Here is a 16,086-nt window from a genome sequence, read left to right on the forward strand (position 1 = left end):
AACAGTGAGAGATCCAAAATGCTAAAAATGCTTTCAGGCAGTGATTTCTTAGGGTGATTATCTTTTATTGGACCAACCATGTAGTTGGGATAAAGTTAGACAAGTTTTCAAATGCAACATATTCTTTGTCAGGTGTCTGACAAAGAGAATAAATTCTGGACCATCACAGTTGTAACATTTTTACACTACGTTAAAAATGCTTTCATTTTCAGAAAATTTTAAAATAAAATATTTTTATTTATATAGCGTTATCCCTACTTCAAAGGAGTGTTCATAAATTAATAGCCAGAGCCAATAGCTTACAGCAGAGTTCAAGACGCACCAGAATATTTGAAACAAACCATCCCAGTGTGCAGAAAGATTAGCAAATGTGGCAGAAGACCAGCTTGGCTTAGCATGGACCTCTTCAGTAAACTAAATCACAAAAAGGAAGCGTATAAGAAGTGGAAACTTGGACAGATAACTAGGGAAAAATACGAGAGCGTTGCTCGGGCATGCAAGGATAAAGTCAGGAAGGCCAAAGTGCAGTTGGAGTTGCAGCTAGCAAGGGATGTGAAGGGGAACAAGAAGGGTTTCTATAAGTATGTTGCTAGCAAGAGGAGGATCAGGGATAGGGTGGGTCCCTTACAGATTGGGGAGGCAACCTTGTGACAGAGAATACAAAAAAGGCTGAAGTACTCCGTGCCTATTTTACCTCAGTCTTCACAGGCAAGGTCAACTCCCAGACTACTGCACTGGGTAACAGTTTGGAGGGGAGGGGAGCAGTCAACAGTGGCAAAAGAACAGAATAAAGACTTTTTAGAAAAGCTAGGCATATACAAGTCAATGCAGCCAGACAGGATGCACCTGAGGGTGCTGAGGGAGTTGGCTGATGTGCAGAGCCATTGGCCAACATCTTTGAAAACTCATGGCAATCAGGACAGGTCCTGGAAGCTTGGAAAAGGGCAAACAATAGTGCACATATTTACAAAAGGGAAAAAGAAGGATCTAGGGAACTACAGACCAGTCAGCCTTACCTCAGTCCCTGGAAAAACCATGGATCAGATCCTCAAGGAATCCATTTCTAAGCACTTGGAGGAGAAAGGGGTGATTAGGAGCAGTCAGCATGGATTCCTCAGGAGCAAATCATGCCTGACCAACCTGATTGCTTGCTATAATGAGGTGACCTGGCTCTGTGGATGCAGGGAGACGGGTAGATGTGGTGTACCTTGATTTTAGCAAGGCTTTTGATACGGTCTCCCACAACATTCTTGCAAGCAAGCTAAGGAAGTACAGGCTGGATGAGTGGACTGTAAGGTGGATAGAAAACTGGGTGGAGCATCAGGCTCAGAGTAGTGATCAATGGCTTAATGTCTAGTAGGCAGTTGGTCTCAAGTGGAATACCCCGGGGGTCAGTTCTGGGGCCGGTTTTGTTCAAGGTCTTCATCAATGACCTGGAAAGTGGCTTAAAGTGCACCCTCAGCAATTTTGCAAATGACACTAAGCTTGAGGGAGTGATTAGATATGCTGGAGGGTAGGGCTATGATTCAGAGTGACCTAGACAAATTGGAGGATTGAGTCAAAAGGAATCGCATGAGGTTCAACAAGGACAAGTGCAAAGTCCTGCACTTAGGATAGAACAATCCCATGTACACTACAGGCTGGGGGCTGACTGGCTGGGCATCAGCTCTGCAGAAAAGGACCTGGGAGCTAGTGGACAATAAGCTGAATGAGCCAGCAGTGTGCCCTTGTTTCCAAGAACGCTAATGGCATACTGGGCTACATTAATGTGTGTGTTCCCAGTAGGTCAAGGGAAGTGATTATTCCACTCTATTCTGCACTGGTGAGGTCACATCTGGAGTACTGTGTTCAGTTTTGGTCCTCCCACTACAGAAAGGATGTGGAAAAATTGGAGAGAGCCCAGCAGAGGGTAGCAAAAAAGGTGAGGGGGCTGGGGCACATGACTTGAGAGGGCAGGTTGGGGGAAACTGGGCTTATTTAGTCTAGAGAAGAGAAGACTGAGGGGGCATTTAATAGCAGACTTCAGCTATCTGCGGGGTTCAAAAGAGGATGGAGCTAGACTGCTCTCAGTGGTAGCAGATGATGGAAGAAGGAACAACAGTCTCAAGTTGCAGCAAGGGAAGTTTAGGTTAGATTTTAGGAAGAATTTTCACTAGGGGTATAGTAAAACACTGGAACAGGTTACCCAGAGAGGTGGTGGACTCTCCATCCTTGGAGGTTTTTAAGACTCGGTTAGACAAAGCCTTGGCTGGGATGATCTAGTTGGGGATGGTCCTGCTTTGAGCAGGGGGTTGGACTAGATGACCTCCTGAAGTCCCTTCCAACCCGAATTTTCTATGATTTCTATGATTAATTATGGTTAGGGACCTACCCAAATTGAGATGACAGATGAACAATTTCAAAGACCGATTGTGGAGGCAGCTGCTATTTTCAGTCTTTTTGTGGTGCCTTCCCCTGCCACTGATTGGCTGGCTGATTTGTGCAGCCCCACCCCTTGCTTCTGATTAGAGAGGGCTGCCTTCTGTGTGGCCCTGCCCCTCGCTGCTGATTGGTGGAGAATGGTGGAGCCGCACAAAAGGCAGCCCTCAGCCCATCAGCGATGGAGGGAGTGGCCACCATCTTGGCTGCTCCCATTTGTGCCAACAGCACTCCCAGCCCCCCTCACCCTCCCACACTTCCCCTCCAAGCAGGCTGCAAGGCTGGGCCACAGCAGCTACTGGCTCCCACAGGAGAGCCAGCATTTTATTTTTAGTAAGTTTTTCCCTGGTGTTTCCACATAAAATCGCAGAAACCACTGTGTATGTTTGCAGAAACAACCATAAAAATATTAGAAAGCATCCAAAATCTTAGTGTATGGAATATGAAGAATAAAATACAGCATACAGAGTTCTAGGATGGAACAAGTCTTCAAATAAAAAAGTAACAAATGTTAGCAAGAAAACTAAATCAAAGGAAGCTTTAAAAAGGGTATAGATACCATGTTTGGCTATATTTGTATTAAAGAATACTTGGTCACTTCTATTATAAGGAATATAGTAGAGGATATAATTGAGCTGTCCCGCTTGCATTTTATCCATCCCTGTATGCCTTGGGATTTTGCAGGGGTAAATGGGTACTCCCATGCCCTAACCGGTACATATAAAATGAGGATCTGCATATTTCCAGTACCTTAAACTAGAAATCATGTTCAGCTTACAGCTTAACTGAGTACTTCTCAGAACATGGCAGTGGATTTCAGTTCCTGTCCCCCAAATATATCTTCAGGAGAAAAAGACATAGTGCAAAACATTTGTTCAACTTTTTCTTCAAATGGATTGCAAAGGCTTCGCCATGATGAAGTCTTGGCCAGCTTGGGCAATGTTCAATTTTAGAAATAAAATTCCCTATCAAGAGATTAAAAAACCCAAGGAAGTGGATGGTTGTCCATCAGAGTGATATTTACTTCTCAGGAACCGTAGAAAAGAGAGGTGCACCGATACATCGGTCCTTATCATATCAGCATCAATAAAAGGAAATTGACATAATCGCCAATCAGCCTTTCTTGGCTAATATGGCCGATAATGTTGCTGATAAATGCTGTCTAAATGCACAGCTGCAGGTTGGATGCAGCCAGCCCAGCAGCTTCAAGAACAGTGTCCAGCTGGTAAGTCTATTGAGGTGGGAAGGAAGGGGTTGGGCGCAGGGAGCTAGTGGCTCATCCAGGGGGCACAGGGAGGGAAGGTGGCTCCCGCCACTGCATGCACCCCTGAGGGAGCCATGGGGGGCATGTTCCCCCCCCCCCCCCGGATCTGTGTGCAGGGGCAGCGCCGGGCACTTCCTGGTGGCAGGGGAACTGGGCTGGGGCTGACCTCAGAGCGGGTGGTGGCGCTGCAAGGGGGAGGCTATGGGGTGTTGTCCCCACCCCCTCCCAGCACTGCTGCTGCTTCCCACCCCAAGTGCAGGCCCAGCCCAGTCCCTCCACCAACAGGAAGAGCCCGGCACCACCCCCACACAAAGATCTGGGGTGCGTGCAGTGGCAGGAGCTGCACCTCCACCTGCACCCCCCAAACGAGCATCCTGTGCCCAGCCTCACTCCCTTCCTCAATGCAGGGGCCTCAGTCTGCCCCTTCGCTTACCCCACAGCAGAGATGCTGCTCTCCGAGCTGCTGGGCTGCATATCATCAATAGGATCGATATTGATCAATGTGGCTTGTTAATAATCATCCATTGGTATCGACCCAAATAGTATTTATCAGTTCAGCTCTACTAGAAAAATCTGTTACTGAAAGTGTCTAAGACTCTAGTCTCCTTAGAATCTAAAAAAAGTTGAAGCAGTTTCTATATAATGTGACAAATTACTAGAAAAGGCTTCATGTTCCTGTAACTTATAACTGTTCTTCCATTGCTTGTTAGTCACAAACAAATGCTGAGGGAGTTCAGGACTAGAAAGGGTTACTCTCGCCTGGTTGGAGGTCTTTTTACTACTTACTTCTCTTTCAGCAAACATTCCATTTTCTACCACCGTCCTATGAAGTTTCTCTCCCATACCTTCCTACTGAAATTAAGTGCAACTTTTTGTGCCTTTTCCAAGTAGGAAAGGACTAAGATCGCTGACATCAAGGAAAGGGACTTCCAGTCCATATCTTTAAAAATTGTTTTCTCTGGGAATGAATACCATCCATTTTGAGGGAGTATGTAGAAGGAAAGAAGTTCCTGCTACTGTGAACAGCCTTAATTTACTTTCACATAATGCTTTGCAGTCTCATTGTAAAATTTATTATTTGTTCCTGTGGGAATTTAATTGCTCTGGGATGAGAATTCAGCTTCAGAAATGTCCTTTATTTAAAAATCCCTTAAACTGTGTGAGTGCCTAATGTGAATTTTCTCTAACTCCCATGTAGTCGCAACTAGCTTTTCAGGAGGAGCTTTGTCTAAACCTTAATATTTTAACCAACTTTTGTTCAATTTATTAGATCATGTAGAATAAACTGCCCTGCAGTTATTGTTAGAGTTGGCCTACAGATGTTAATCCTAGTCATTTTAGTCAAGTTTTTAACTTTTATTGGGCTGAATTCCCCTCGGTTATAATAGGAAACATTTAGCATGTAATTTATGAATGTCAGAATTACTTTTACATTTTCCAGGTCACTTCTTAGGAGACCAAGAGTTTTTTTTAATTAAAAAATCTTCTGTAAATGTGCTAATTTTGTGTGATTAGATTTCTTTTTGTTCTCTTTTGCCATTGAATTAATATTTGCCCAAAGCATTTTCACTCTGTTTGATTTTTTTTTTTTCCCCTCCACCCACAATTTCTTTAGGAATTGATCCCACTCATACTGTGTACAGCCTGCCTCCATCCTGAATCCAAAGAGAGAGATCAACTCCTACACATACTATTCAATTTGATCAAACGGCCAGATGATGAGCAAAGGTGTGTGTTTCTATGTTGGGGTGCAGGGGCAAAATGAAGTCAAAGCAGGTTCAATGAAAACGCAATACTCTTAGCAGGTTAATAGCTATTTTTTTTCAACTTGAATTAAGTTCACCATTTGCTGTCTATAATATTAACAGACTTGTGCAATTTGGGACTTTCCATTTCCATGGCTTACACTTTCATGTGTAATTTATAGTTAGTGAAATACAAGAATGTACCTGGTAAATTGCTGTGTAACACTTCAATTTCTTTTTACTTAATGATGAACTGAAATATCTTAAAATCTTAAGATCATAAATCTTAATACATGTATAGATATTTTAATGAGACTAGTGTTTACAATTAAATTTGTTCTGCAGTTTAAGAATCGATAGATAGGTCCTTAAAGTTCACAATCTATCTTTAGTAGCTTTATTGGCACTTAAACTAGCATAAGAAATACAGCTCCCGGTCTTTAGAAGTCAATAAAATTAGTTGTGGAAAGAAAACTTAAGAAAATTGAAGGCCTGATTTCCATTTCTGACAAGTAAGAGATTTTTTCCATTCAGAATTGTATTTGTAGCTTGAATGTTTACATAATACCTATCGTTAGCAGCTTAACAATATAAGCTATTTTTTTCTTTCATTTTTCTTGGAATGGTATTGAAATATGTGTTCTTTTTGCTTTGTTTTCCCTCTTCCCTGTAACCCTTTCTTTGTAAGATTATCCTTAAGGCTAGCGAGCTTCATTGATAATTGAAAGATTTTTTTTCCCATCACAACTAGTCTGCAACTTGCATTTTATTTTTATATATCCACACACACACACACACACACACACACACACACACACTCTCTCTCTCTCTCTCTCTCTCTCTCTCTCTCTCTCTCTCACATTTATATATACATTTTTATTTTATTTATATATATTATTAAACTAGTGGAAACAAATTATCTGCCATTGTTCTGTGCTGTCTGCAACTCAATCAGGTCTAAAATTGGTTTCTACATCAAGGTTCTCTTACATCTGTCTGGTAAATAACAAAAGTTTTATCTATATCAGTTCATTTGGTGCAATTTAGTGACGGTTCAGCTGATAATGGGGTTGTTTGTCTACACAACCTGTATCATGGTAGCACCAGGCAAATTGAAACTCTCTCACAGGGCAAGTCCTTGTTCTGTTTCCAGATTTGTGCTAGCTTTTGAATTCTGCTTCTAACATGTACCCTGCCTTAAAATCAAATTTTTTAGATACTTTGTTTGAGATTTTAGTCTTTTACATCAATGTATTTCATGCGTGATAATATTTCAAGTGATTATCTATGAGCTGATTATCTATGTGAAGAAAAACATGCTTTTCCTAAACTTGTGTTTTGTTTTTTTAGTATAAAACAAACTGATATCTGAGAAATATGATACCTGTTTTCATAAGGAAATGAATATCTTTATCTTAAAAGTAAAAGTAAATGTCCTCCACTGACTAGTTTATTCCTGGATCCAAACTTCAGCTGTCTAAATAAATCCTAAGTTTTGTGGGGGGAAAGGAGGAGAGTGCTTTGTTTCAACAAATATATCCCAATTAAATCAGTTCAGGATGATTACCAAAATCTTTCTCTCATGAAGTGTATTTTACCCTAGCTTTTTATGTACGTAATCCAAAGGTGAGCAGCAACTAATCAAAAGGCCTGTTGCAACCTGAAGAAGCAAGACCATTCAAGCTTAATGACTGACTGTGTGGTTAGAATCTGTTCTTTTGTAAATTATGCTGTTCACACACAGTATTCACCTTTTTACTGTTGTATAGCAGTATATAAGACCAGAGGTGGTTAATGAGTGGACTTTAAATAAATGCCTCTATTTTTGCCTTTGTTTAAATAAAAAGCACAGGTAGCATGTGATATGACCCTTTTGTCAGTATGCCTCTTCATTCATCAGGGATCAGGAAACAAGTAGGGTCTGTTTAATTTTCAATAAGCGTAAGAGACTTAATGCTTGACTACGCCCCACTTGGTGTTTTTGTGATAGGCGCATTAACCCATAGACACACTATCACACATTTATATATTTATTATTCAATAGAATGAGTAGGTGATTCTAACTTTGGAGGAGGGAAAGGCTTCACTTCAGCTAAATTGAAGATAGAAAAAAAAACTTAAGTAGGGATCCACCAAATTAGCAGTTATGCGGATTCTGCAAAATCTGTCATTGCCTGTGAAATCCAGGCAGTGTCCATGAAATCTGCAGGGGAAAGCAAAATGCTGGCTCCGCAGAGGGAACCAGTGGTCCTCAGTGCACTCTGGAAACCCAGGGGGGTGGGGAAAAGTGGAAGGGGAGGCTGACCATTCAAAGGGCTGCCAGCAAGATGGCTGCCATTCCCACCTCTCACTGCTGATTGGCTGTGCAGACTACCTATCATGTGGCCCCTCCCCTCTCCATCAATCAGTGGCAAGGGGCAGGGCTCCATGATAGACAGCCCTTGCAGCCAGTCAGTGGTGAGGGGTGGGGTTGCATGACTGGCAGCCCCCACAACCAATCGGCAAAGCCACTGGGGCTCCTCGGCCAGTCAGAGTCATGTGGGAGGCCTGCTGCACTCTATCCACAAAATGGCTGCCTGGGCCCTTGTTCTGCTTGCAAAATCAGGGGGTAGCCCCCATGAATTAGGTAGGTCCGTATGCATAAGTAAATAAAAACAATCAGAACTAGAAACATAGGGATATTTTCAGGAGTGTTTACAAGACAAAAGAAGTATAATAGAACAGGCAATCTAGAATTTATTGAAGAGCAAGACTATTCAAGAAGGAAAAGGATGACTTATAATCTGTGCTATGCAGAAATTTAATAGAAATAATAGATAGATGTAGAGAGCCATAAGAGTATCATCTGTGTTTAGTCCCAGTTTTTTTTAATTGTCCAGTTAAGGTTATGCATTTCAGTTCTTCAGAAGTCAGGATGAGGGTGTTTTATAGATTCCCTTTGAGCACAAAGACTGTGCAGTCGGAAAGGCAGTGGTTATTCTGTGGGAAGTGGTCCCCTACTGATATTTGTGACAGTCCTTTATACTCTTTCTATGAGCATTCATTCTGGTGTGTAGTTTCAGTTTAGTTGCACTCTGTTTCCATGATGATATTTGGTACATTGAATGAGATTACCCTATGTTCTGTGATAGAAATACAAGGCTCTTGGATTTTGAGGGTTTTTTTGTGGGAGGTGTTGATTGTGGTGGCAGTGGAGACATATTAAGCTTACTGCTAAGGCAAAGGTGTGTCCCAATAGGTGTCTGTTGATCAGAGGCAAGTTTGCTTATGTTGATGACTTGGGCTGGGTCTGAAGGCCAGAAGCAGGGGAAGGGAGTCTTGGGAATATTTCTCAAGCTATCTTTTTTGAAAAAAGGTTGTACATTTTTTGATAATCCTTCTTGTAGGTGGCATTGTGTTATTGTGGGATTGTATAGGGCATCCAGAACCATATGCTCAATGGGTGGTTTCTTTCGTATGGTAGTAGGTTGCTGATGCATATTTGGGTAGCTTGTTTAAAGATATGATCTCTGTTAACTGCTTTAACCCAGCAAGGAAACCTCCAGGTTGCCGAGGTGGGTGTCATGAGTATTCTCAGAGCAAATGCAATGGTATCTGAGGGCCTTGCTGTATATTACATATAGCTTTCTTGGTGTATCTGGGATGGTTGCTGGTTTTGTGGACATAAGTATGCTGGTCTGTGAGTGGTCTGTATATAGTGTCTGTTAAGATGCCATCCTGGATCTGGTTTGCAGTATCTAAAAAGTTGATGTTAGTATAGATTTATTCCTGAGAGAATTTAGTAAAAGGGTGTCAATTGTTGAACCTCTGGTAAAAGTCAATAACAGAGTCAATAAGCAGCACTGGAAGGGGAGGCAATGGAGAATTTTGGGGTGGCAGTAGCCCAGCGCCTCCCACCAGGAAGAAGCTGGCGCAACCCCTGGCCCCGAGCCCCCAGCAGACAGCCCTCACTCACTGTGAACACAAATGGGGGGGGCATATGACCCCATGACTCCTGTGAGGGTGCACACAGCAGCAGGGAGCCACCCCCTCATGACTCTGTCCCATGCCCCGTTCTTCCCTCACTGTGGGGGGCCTCAGTCTGGCCCCCCATTCCCCTCCTTCCTGCCACCCCAATCCCACCCCTGCAGCTGTGCACATGCACACGACATTTATCAGTGACATTATCAGGTACATCGGCCAAAAAAGCTGATGGCCAATAATGTCAATTTTCCTTTTATTAGTGCTAATCCAATATGGATATATCTATCGGTGCACTTCTAATTCATACTTCATAGTTTCATAGTTTTTAGGGTCAGAAAGGACCTGAGCAGATCATCAAGTCCAACCCCCTGCCTTGGCAGGAAAAAGTACTGGGGTCAAATGACCCCAGCAAGGTGTTCGTCTAGCCTCCTCTTAAAGAGCCCCAGGTGGAGCCAGCACCACTTCGCTTGGAAGTTGGTTCCAGATCCTAGCCACCCTGTCAGTGAAGTAGTGCCTCCTGAATCTGCCCTCTGCCAGCTTGTGACTGTAATTTCTTGTCACTCCTGGGAGTGCTCGTGGGAACAGGGACTCCCACAATGCTTTCTGGTCCCCTCTGACTAGTTTGTAACAGGACACTAGATCTCCCCCTCAGCCTTTTCTTTTGGAGGCTGAATAGGTTCAGGTCCCATAGCCTCTCCTTGTAGGGCCTGCCCTGCTGCCCTCGGTCATGGGAGTGGCCCTCCTCTGGACCCTCTCCATGCTGTCCACATCCCTCTTGAAGTGCAGTGCCCAGAACTGGATGCAGGACTCCAGCTGCGGCCTGACTCATGTCACATAGGGGGGAGCATCACCTCCTTGGAACTGCTCGAGATGTTTGGCAAGGTACGGTTGGCCTTCCTGACTGCATCCCCACACTGCTGGCCCATGTTCATCTTGGCATCAATGATGACTCCAAGATCCTTTTCTGCCTCTGCATTGATGAGAAGGGAGTTCCCCAGCCTGTAGGTATGGTGCTGGTTCTTCCTCCCTAGGTGCATCACCTTGCACTTGTCAGTGTTGAAACCCATCCTGTTCTCATCTGCCCACCCCAGTAACCTGTCTAGGTCTGATTGCAGCCTATTCCTCCTATCTAGCATGCCCACATCCCCCCACATCTTAGTGTCGTCAACAAATTTGAACAGGGTGCTTTTTACCGCCTCGTCCAAGTCACCGATGAAGATGTTGAACAGTGTGGGCCCAAGGACCGAGCCCTGCGGAATCCCACTTCCCACATCCCTCCAGGTCAAAAATGACCCATTCACCACCACTCTCTGGGTGTGGCCCTCCAGCCAGTTGGTGACCCAACTGACTGTGTAGGTGTTGACACCACAGTCCCCTAGTTTTTTTACTGAGAATGGGGTGAGAGACAGTGTCGAAGGCCCTTCCAAAAGTCCAGAAAGACTACGTCCACTGCTACCCATGCATCTAAGGATTTTGTGATCTGGTCATAGAAGACCACCAGGTTGGTCTGACAGGACCTGCCTCTAATGAACCCATGTTGGTTGCCCCTAAACGTAAGCTCCCCTGCTGGCTCCTCATGGACATGTGCCAGAATAATTCTCTCAAAAAGCTTACCCAGGATCAAGGTAAGACTAACAGGCCTATAGTTTCACGGGTCGTCCTTCCTCCCTTTTTTGAAGATGGGAACCACATTGGCCGTCCTCCCGTCCTCTGGCACCACACCAGAGCACCACGAGTGCTCATACAGCCGTGCCAGGAGTCCCACAATGACCTCAGCTAATTCCCTCAGCACTCTGGGGTGGAGATAATCTGGACCAGCTGGTTTAAATACATCCAGTCCCTCCAGAATTTCCCTGACTCTTGGCCTGGGTGCGCCTCCCCTGGGGCCTGAGGGGGTCTGAGTGGGGAGGGTGATCCAGTCCCTGCTCAGATTGCCTAGTCTAATATTACAGTTAAAGTTGTCAGCTGTGTTCTCTGCTTGTGTAATGATGTACCACTTTGTCCTTTTTTCAGTTTTTTTTCAGTTTGGCCCCCACCTGCAGACATTTGAAAGACTACCTGTCTGTCATATAACTTTCTCAAGAACTGTGGGTTTCTTTGGGACAAATGCTCTTGCATCTCTGTTCATTTTGCTTTTTAATATCTGTTCTTTACCCAATTTTTATTTTTTTTTCTACCCTTCTCCTTACTTTTGGAGGTCTGCTTTTTGTATGTGGTGGAAACCAAAGAACAAAACCAGTTCTCTCCAACAGTAGTTACTCTTCCCACTATTCCTTGGGTCTCCCTGGGTGATATTTCCTTCGTTTAAGGGATTCTGAGGATGGGTGTAGTCCAAAAGGATGGATAGTGTTAGGACTTTAGGAAATAACCAGCAGGTTATTAGCCAGGTTTCCTGCACAGTAAGCATGTGCACATGTAGACGCACATGCTTACTGCACAGTAAATTATGCCATTTCTCAGTAAAGCATCTTGTGTACCTATGAACAACTGTGTTATGAGTAGAGGTGTGATGATATCTAACGTGATGAACTGGTATTTTATTGATGAATTCAGTAAACACTCGTGTGTATTCACAAGTAGAATGTCTTTTCTTTTTTTCAACAAAATTATTATATTGATTTCAAGCCAACAGGTTACTTATTTGTTGCTCCCCGGGTAAGGAGAAAATAATACAGCACTCATAACTGCTGTAGATGGGATGAGTGAGTAACTTGTAAAAGTAATTCTTTTTTTTTTTTTTTAAAGACCTAAAGAAGAATCCTCTGCATTTAAAAAATTGTCTAGCTGAATCCCAACTATACAGTTGGTCCAATAAAACATCATTCTAAGGGCATGTGTAGACTAAATGGGGCCCTAAATTGACATGGTGGGTTTTAAAAAACACTGCTTCAATTTAGGGTTGATTTAAACCTCTATGTCGTGCATACACCCCACTGACGTGCCTCAGGTGGGGAGGGGAAGGTGAGCTGCCAGCAGGTGGAACAGTTCCTAGGCTGTAAGGGGGTGGGCCTGGAGCTTTCTTCTGTGGCAGCAGCGCTTCCCCCACCCCCCTCCTGGCAGTCCCTGCCCGGGGGCACCCAGCTCAGGTGATCCCAGGGCCACTGCAGCCTCAGAGGGAAGCACCAGGCCCCTGCACAGCTCAGGCAGGCTCTGGGGGTTGCAGGGTGGAGATAAGGCTTGCCACTTTTTTTGAGCAGAGCCTGCTTTCCCAGGCTGCTGCCAGGCTGTCTGCAGGGCTTCCTGCAGAGCTGTGGAGCTGCACGGAGCCCAGTGCTTCGCTCTGCTGCTGTAGGGCCAGCAAACTAAAGGAGTTTTAGTTTGCTGCACCCCAAGTCATTTAAGGTGCATTATGCCGCCGAATTTCATACAGCGGCTGGAATTAATGCCCAATATGCTGCCGAGGCTTGCAAATACCAACACCATTAAAGCGGTGCAAAAGCATTTAGCCCACTTTAAAGTGTCATGCACACACGCCTCTTGTTTCATCTACACATGGCCTTACACTACCATTGTAAAGATAATGGTACTGTTGGGGTCATGTTGTAGCCATGATGGTTCAGGCAGAATGTGAGAGGCAAGGATTTTTGTGGGCGATTTACCTTTCATTGGACCGGCTGTATGGTTGGGATAAAGTTAGATAAACTTTCAAATGCAGAGCATTCTTCAGGTCTTTAAAAAAAAGAAAAAAAGGAGCATGACCCTTACAAGCTATTTACTTCCAGGTACCACCTGAGAAAAGGTACATGGTACTGAAAGCTTCTCTGTGTCACTCCCAACCAGACAGTCACTTCAGTGTCACTTCCGTTCCATCTGCTATAATGAAAGAAGTAGGAGGTTTTAGCAAGATGAACATAATGAAAACAGTAATGTGAAAAGTGCTTGGTCAGAGAACCCACAGGTGCCTGTGGCTTGAACTTTTTGAGTCTGGATTCAAAGGTCAAAAATATATCCAGGGTGAGACATCAATAAGGAGATATATCCCTGAATATCTATCTTCTCTTCCACTTCAAGGGGTAAGTAGCAGCATACATATTTCTATATGGATTCTAGTTCCATGTATAAGCAAGTAGGAAAGAAGAAGATTTCTTTGAATTGCAATTAAACTTCAGCTGAGGTGGTGAAAATCATTTAACTAAATCCCCAAACATTTTTTTTTTAAATCCCTTACCTGTTGTTTGCATGGTAGATCAAAGATCCTGGTGGATCATGGTGGTAGGCATTAAATTAGTAATCTTGAGCCCAGGAGAAATAAAACTTTAAACCAAACTTGTTGAAATAATGTTAAGCATATGTATTACAAACTGTGTGGAAGGTTTCAGGTGGGTTATAAAGTTAGACCCCCTAATAGAGAAATTTAATCTTTTTTTTAATTAAGTGATTCTCTAGCCTTGTCAGATGCTTTGTTTACTCTTTACTCTTGTTTACTCTGTAATTAACCTTTTACAAATTTGGTTAGTTCTGAAGATATCTGTATTGATCTTAATCAGTACTAGGAGCATTCTTTGGAAGGGTCATATGACTAGGGACCTATTGAATTTGTCATTTGCAATTTTCATGGAAACTCTGAAATCGGTAGGTCCCCGCATGAAATCACAGGGACCGTGGGAAAAAATGTAAAATCATCCAGCAAGCAGGGGGGAGAAGAAAAGGAGAGAGAGCTGCAAATAAAAAATGATGGGAAGCCTGGTGTCCTGGGACGGGCAGGGAGGAGATGGAGAGAGGAGGGATGGAGTAGATGCAAATCAGATGCTGAGCCTGATGTAGGCTTAGTCTAGGGAACCAGTCAGGGGCCAGCCACAGAAGCCAGGAGGGTTTCAGCACAAGCTTTTGAAGTGCATGCAGGCATGCTCCTGCAAAGAGCAGAGGTGAATGCAAAGAAATCTTCCAAGACCGGCAAATACATTTCAGCTGTGGACTATGCAAGATAATATCATGCAGGGATCCTGCTAATAGTAGCAGGGCAATTACTGGCTTCCCCAGGCATGATCCCCTGATCAAACCTGAGGAAGCCATTACTGTTTAATAATAATACAGCAATTAATAGCTTGCCTGGGCTTAATCAGAGGATCAAGCCTGGGGAAACCATTAATTACATCCTAGACTGCTTGGTAACATGGCAATCACTTGACCAAATCTGGAGAAGCCATTAATTGCTGCATTAACAAGCCCCAGTTTGGGACTTCCAGGACCCCTTGGCCAATCAGAGGTGTTGGGCAGGGGAGCTACCATGCTCAACTGTGAAAACGGTGCCTGATACCACACTGGGACTGTGAAATTGGGAAGCAGCAGCCTTGAATTCAGTAAGTCAGTAGCTCCCTACATATGACCAGTTCAGTTTTAAATTAAATGGATTAAGTAAAAGTTAATTCTAGTACTAATTCTAATTACTAGTAGAAAAAATAATTCTAGTAAATTCTGTAGTAAATCTATAGATTTGCTCTTCAAGCTGGACTGTGTTAGTATTTAAAAAAGAAAAAGGTTTCAGGTAGGAATGCACTTTCTTACATGTTGGTCTTAATCCACATTTTGACATGGACCATTACCACAGTCAAGTATTATAATGTCTTATACTTTCTAAGCTAGATAAGACATTGACTTTGCAAATATTTCAGTTCAGTCCACAAAACTCTAGACCAGGGGTGCTCAGCTAGGTCAAATCAGCCTGTGGAACCATGACTTCTGGTGTGGAGAGATCCTCACAGCTCAGAAATGTTTGCAATGGGGAGATGTGGAAGCCCAGCATGGCCAGATCCAGTCCCACCTGGGCCATTGGCTCCATGGTGGCATCAGGGCCAGTCCCATGTCAAGACTGGGCCAGGCTGTTCCCCCTTCTCACCCTCTACACACACTGTTCCCCCTTCCCACCCTCCACACATCCAGATCAGGGCTACTCCACCCCACCATCTCCCTGTACACATCCAGATCAGGGCTAGGCTGCTCTCCCACATGCATGTCTAGGCTGAGGCCACTTGACCTGCCGTCTGCCCCTCTCTTTCTTCCCCGCCAGCTGGTCTGGATCAGGGCCATTCTGTGCTGCCCCACATGTCCAGATCAGGGTCTCTTGGCCCCCTTCCCCTCTTCCCACCCCAACCTCCCCACCCCCAACATATCCACATTAGGGTTGCTTCCTGCCCCAACCCCTACCTGAGTAGACAGAGATCAGGGTTGAGTTATGTAACCATCCACAGCCAGATCCAGCCCGCAGAGGGACCTGGCATCACCCATCTGGCCCATGGGGCAAAAAGGTTGAGCATGTTGTAATTTGTATTCATTACAAATCGGCCTACAAGCAAGATTACAAACCAGTGTGTTGTGACAAAACATAGTCTGCTATAACTATTACTCGTATATATAAAATTCATACAGCTACTACTGTGAACAGGAATCTTATATAATTTTTAACCTAAATACTTTATTTTGTATGGGGACCTAGTGCCAAGTCTACAATAGGTGTTTTTGTCCACTCTGTCCTATAGTTGGCATAAGCTATACTGTAGGGCCTTGGCAGTCTTGGGGTTTAACTGTCCTGTTTTAGCTTCCAGTTAGTGTGGGACAGAGCAGAACAAATATTGCATTGTATCAGCTGATGCCCCATAACTCAATTGAATTATTTTTTCTGTCCCTACCACAAGTATTCTCTAACTAGTTTCTCCAGCCTGCTGTATCTGCTTGTCTTAATGTGCCCCTTAAAGGCAC

The 16,086-nt window shown here is 43.9% G+C and overlaps 1 protein-coding gene across 1 annotated transcript in view; it reads left to right on the forward strand.

The window, feature by feature from the left end:
- KIAA1468 (KIAA1468 ortholog) overlaps nucleotides 1-16,086 on the forward strand; it is a 131,498-nt gene that overhangs the window by 65,591 nt on the left and 49,821 nt on the right. Inside the window, 1 exon segment of the mRNA XM_019542172.1 lies at nucleotides 5,298-5,410. Coding sequence (XP_019397717.1) covers nucleotides 5,298-5,410 — 113 coding nt within the window.

The sequence above is a fragment of the Crocodylus porosus genome, unplaced genomic scaffold, assembly GCF_001723895.1.
Source record: "Crocodylus porosus isolate Cpor-Errol unplaced genomic scaffold, CroPor_comp1, whole genome shotgun sequence".
Lineage (NCBI taxonomy): Eukaryota > Metazoa > Chordata > Crocodylia > Crocodylidae > Crocodylus > Crocodylus porosus.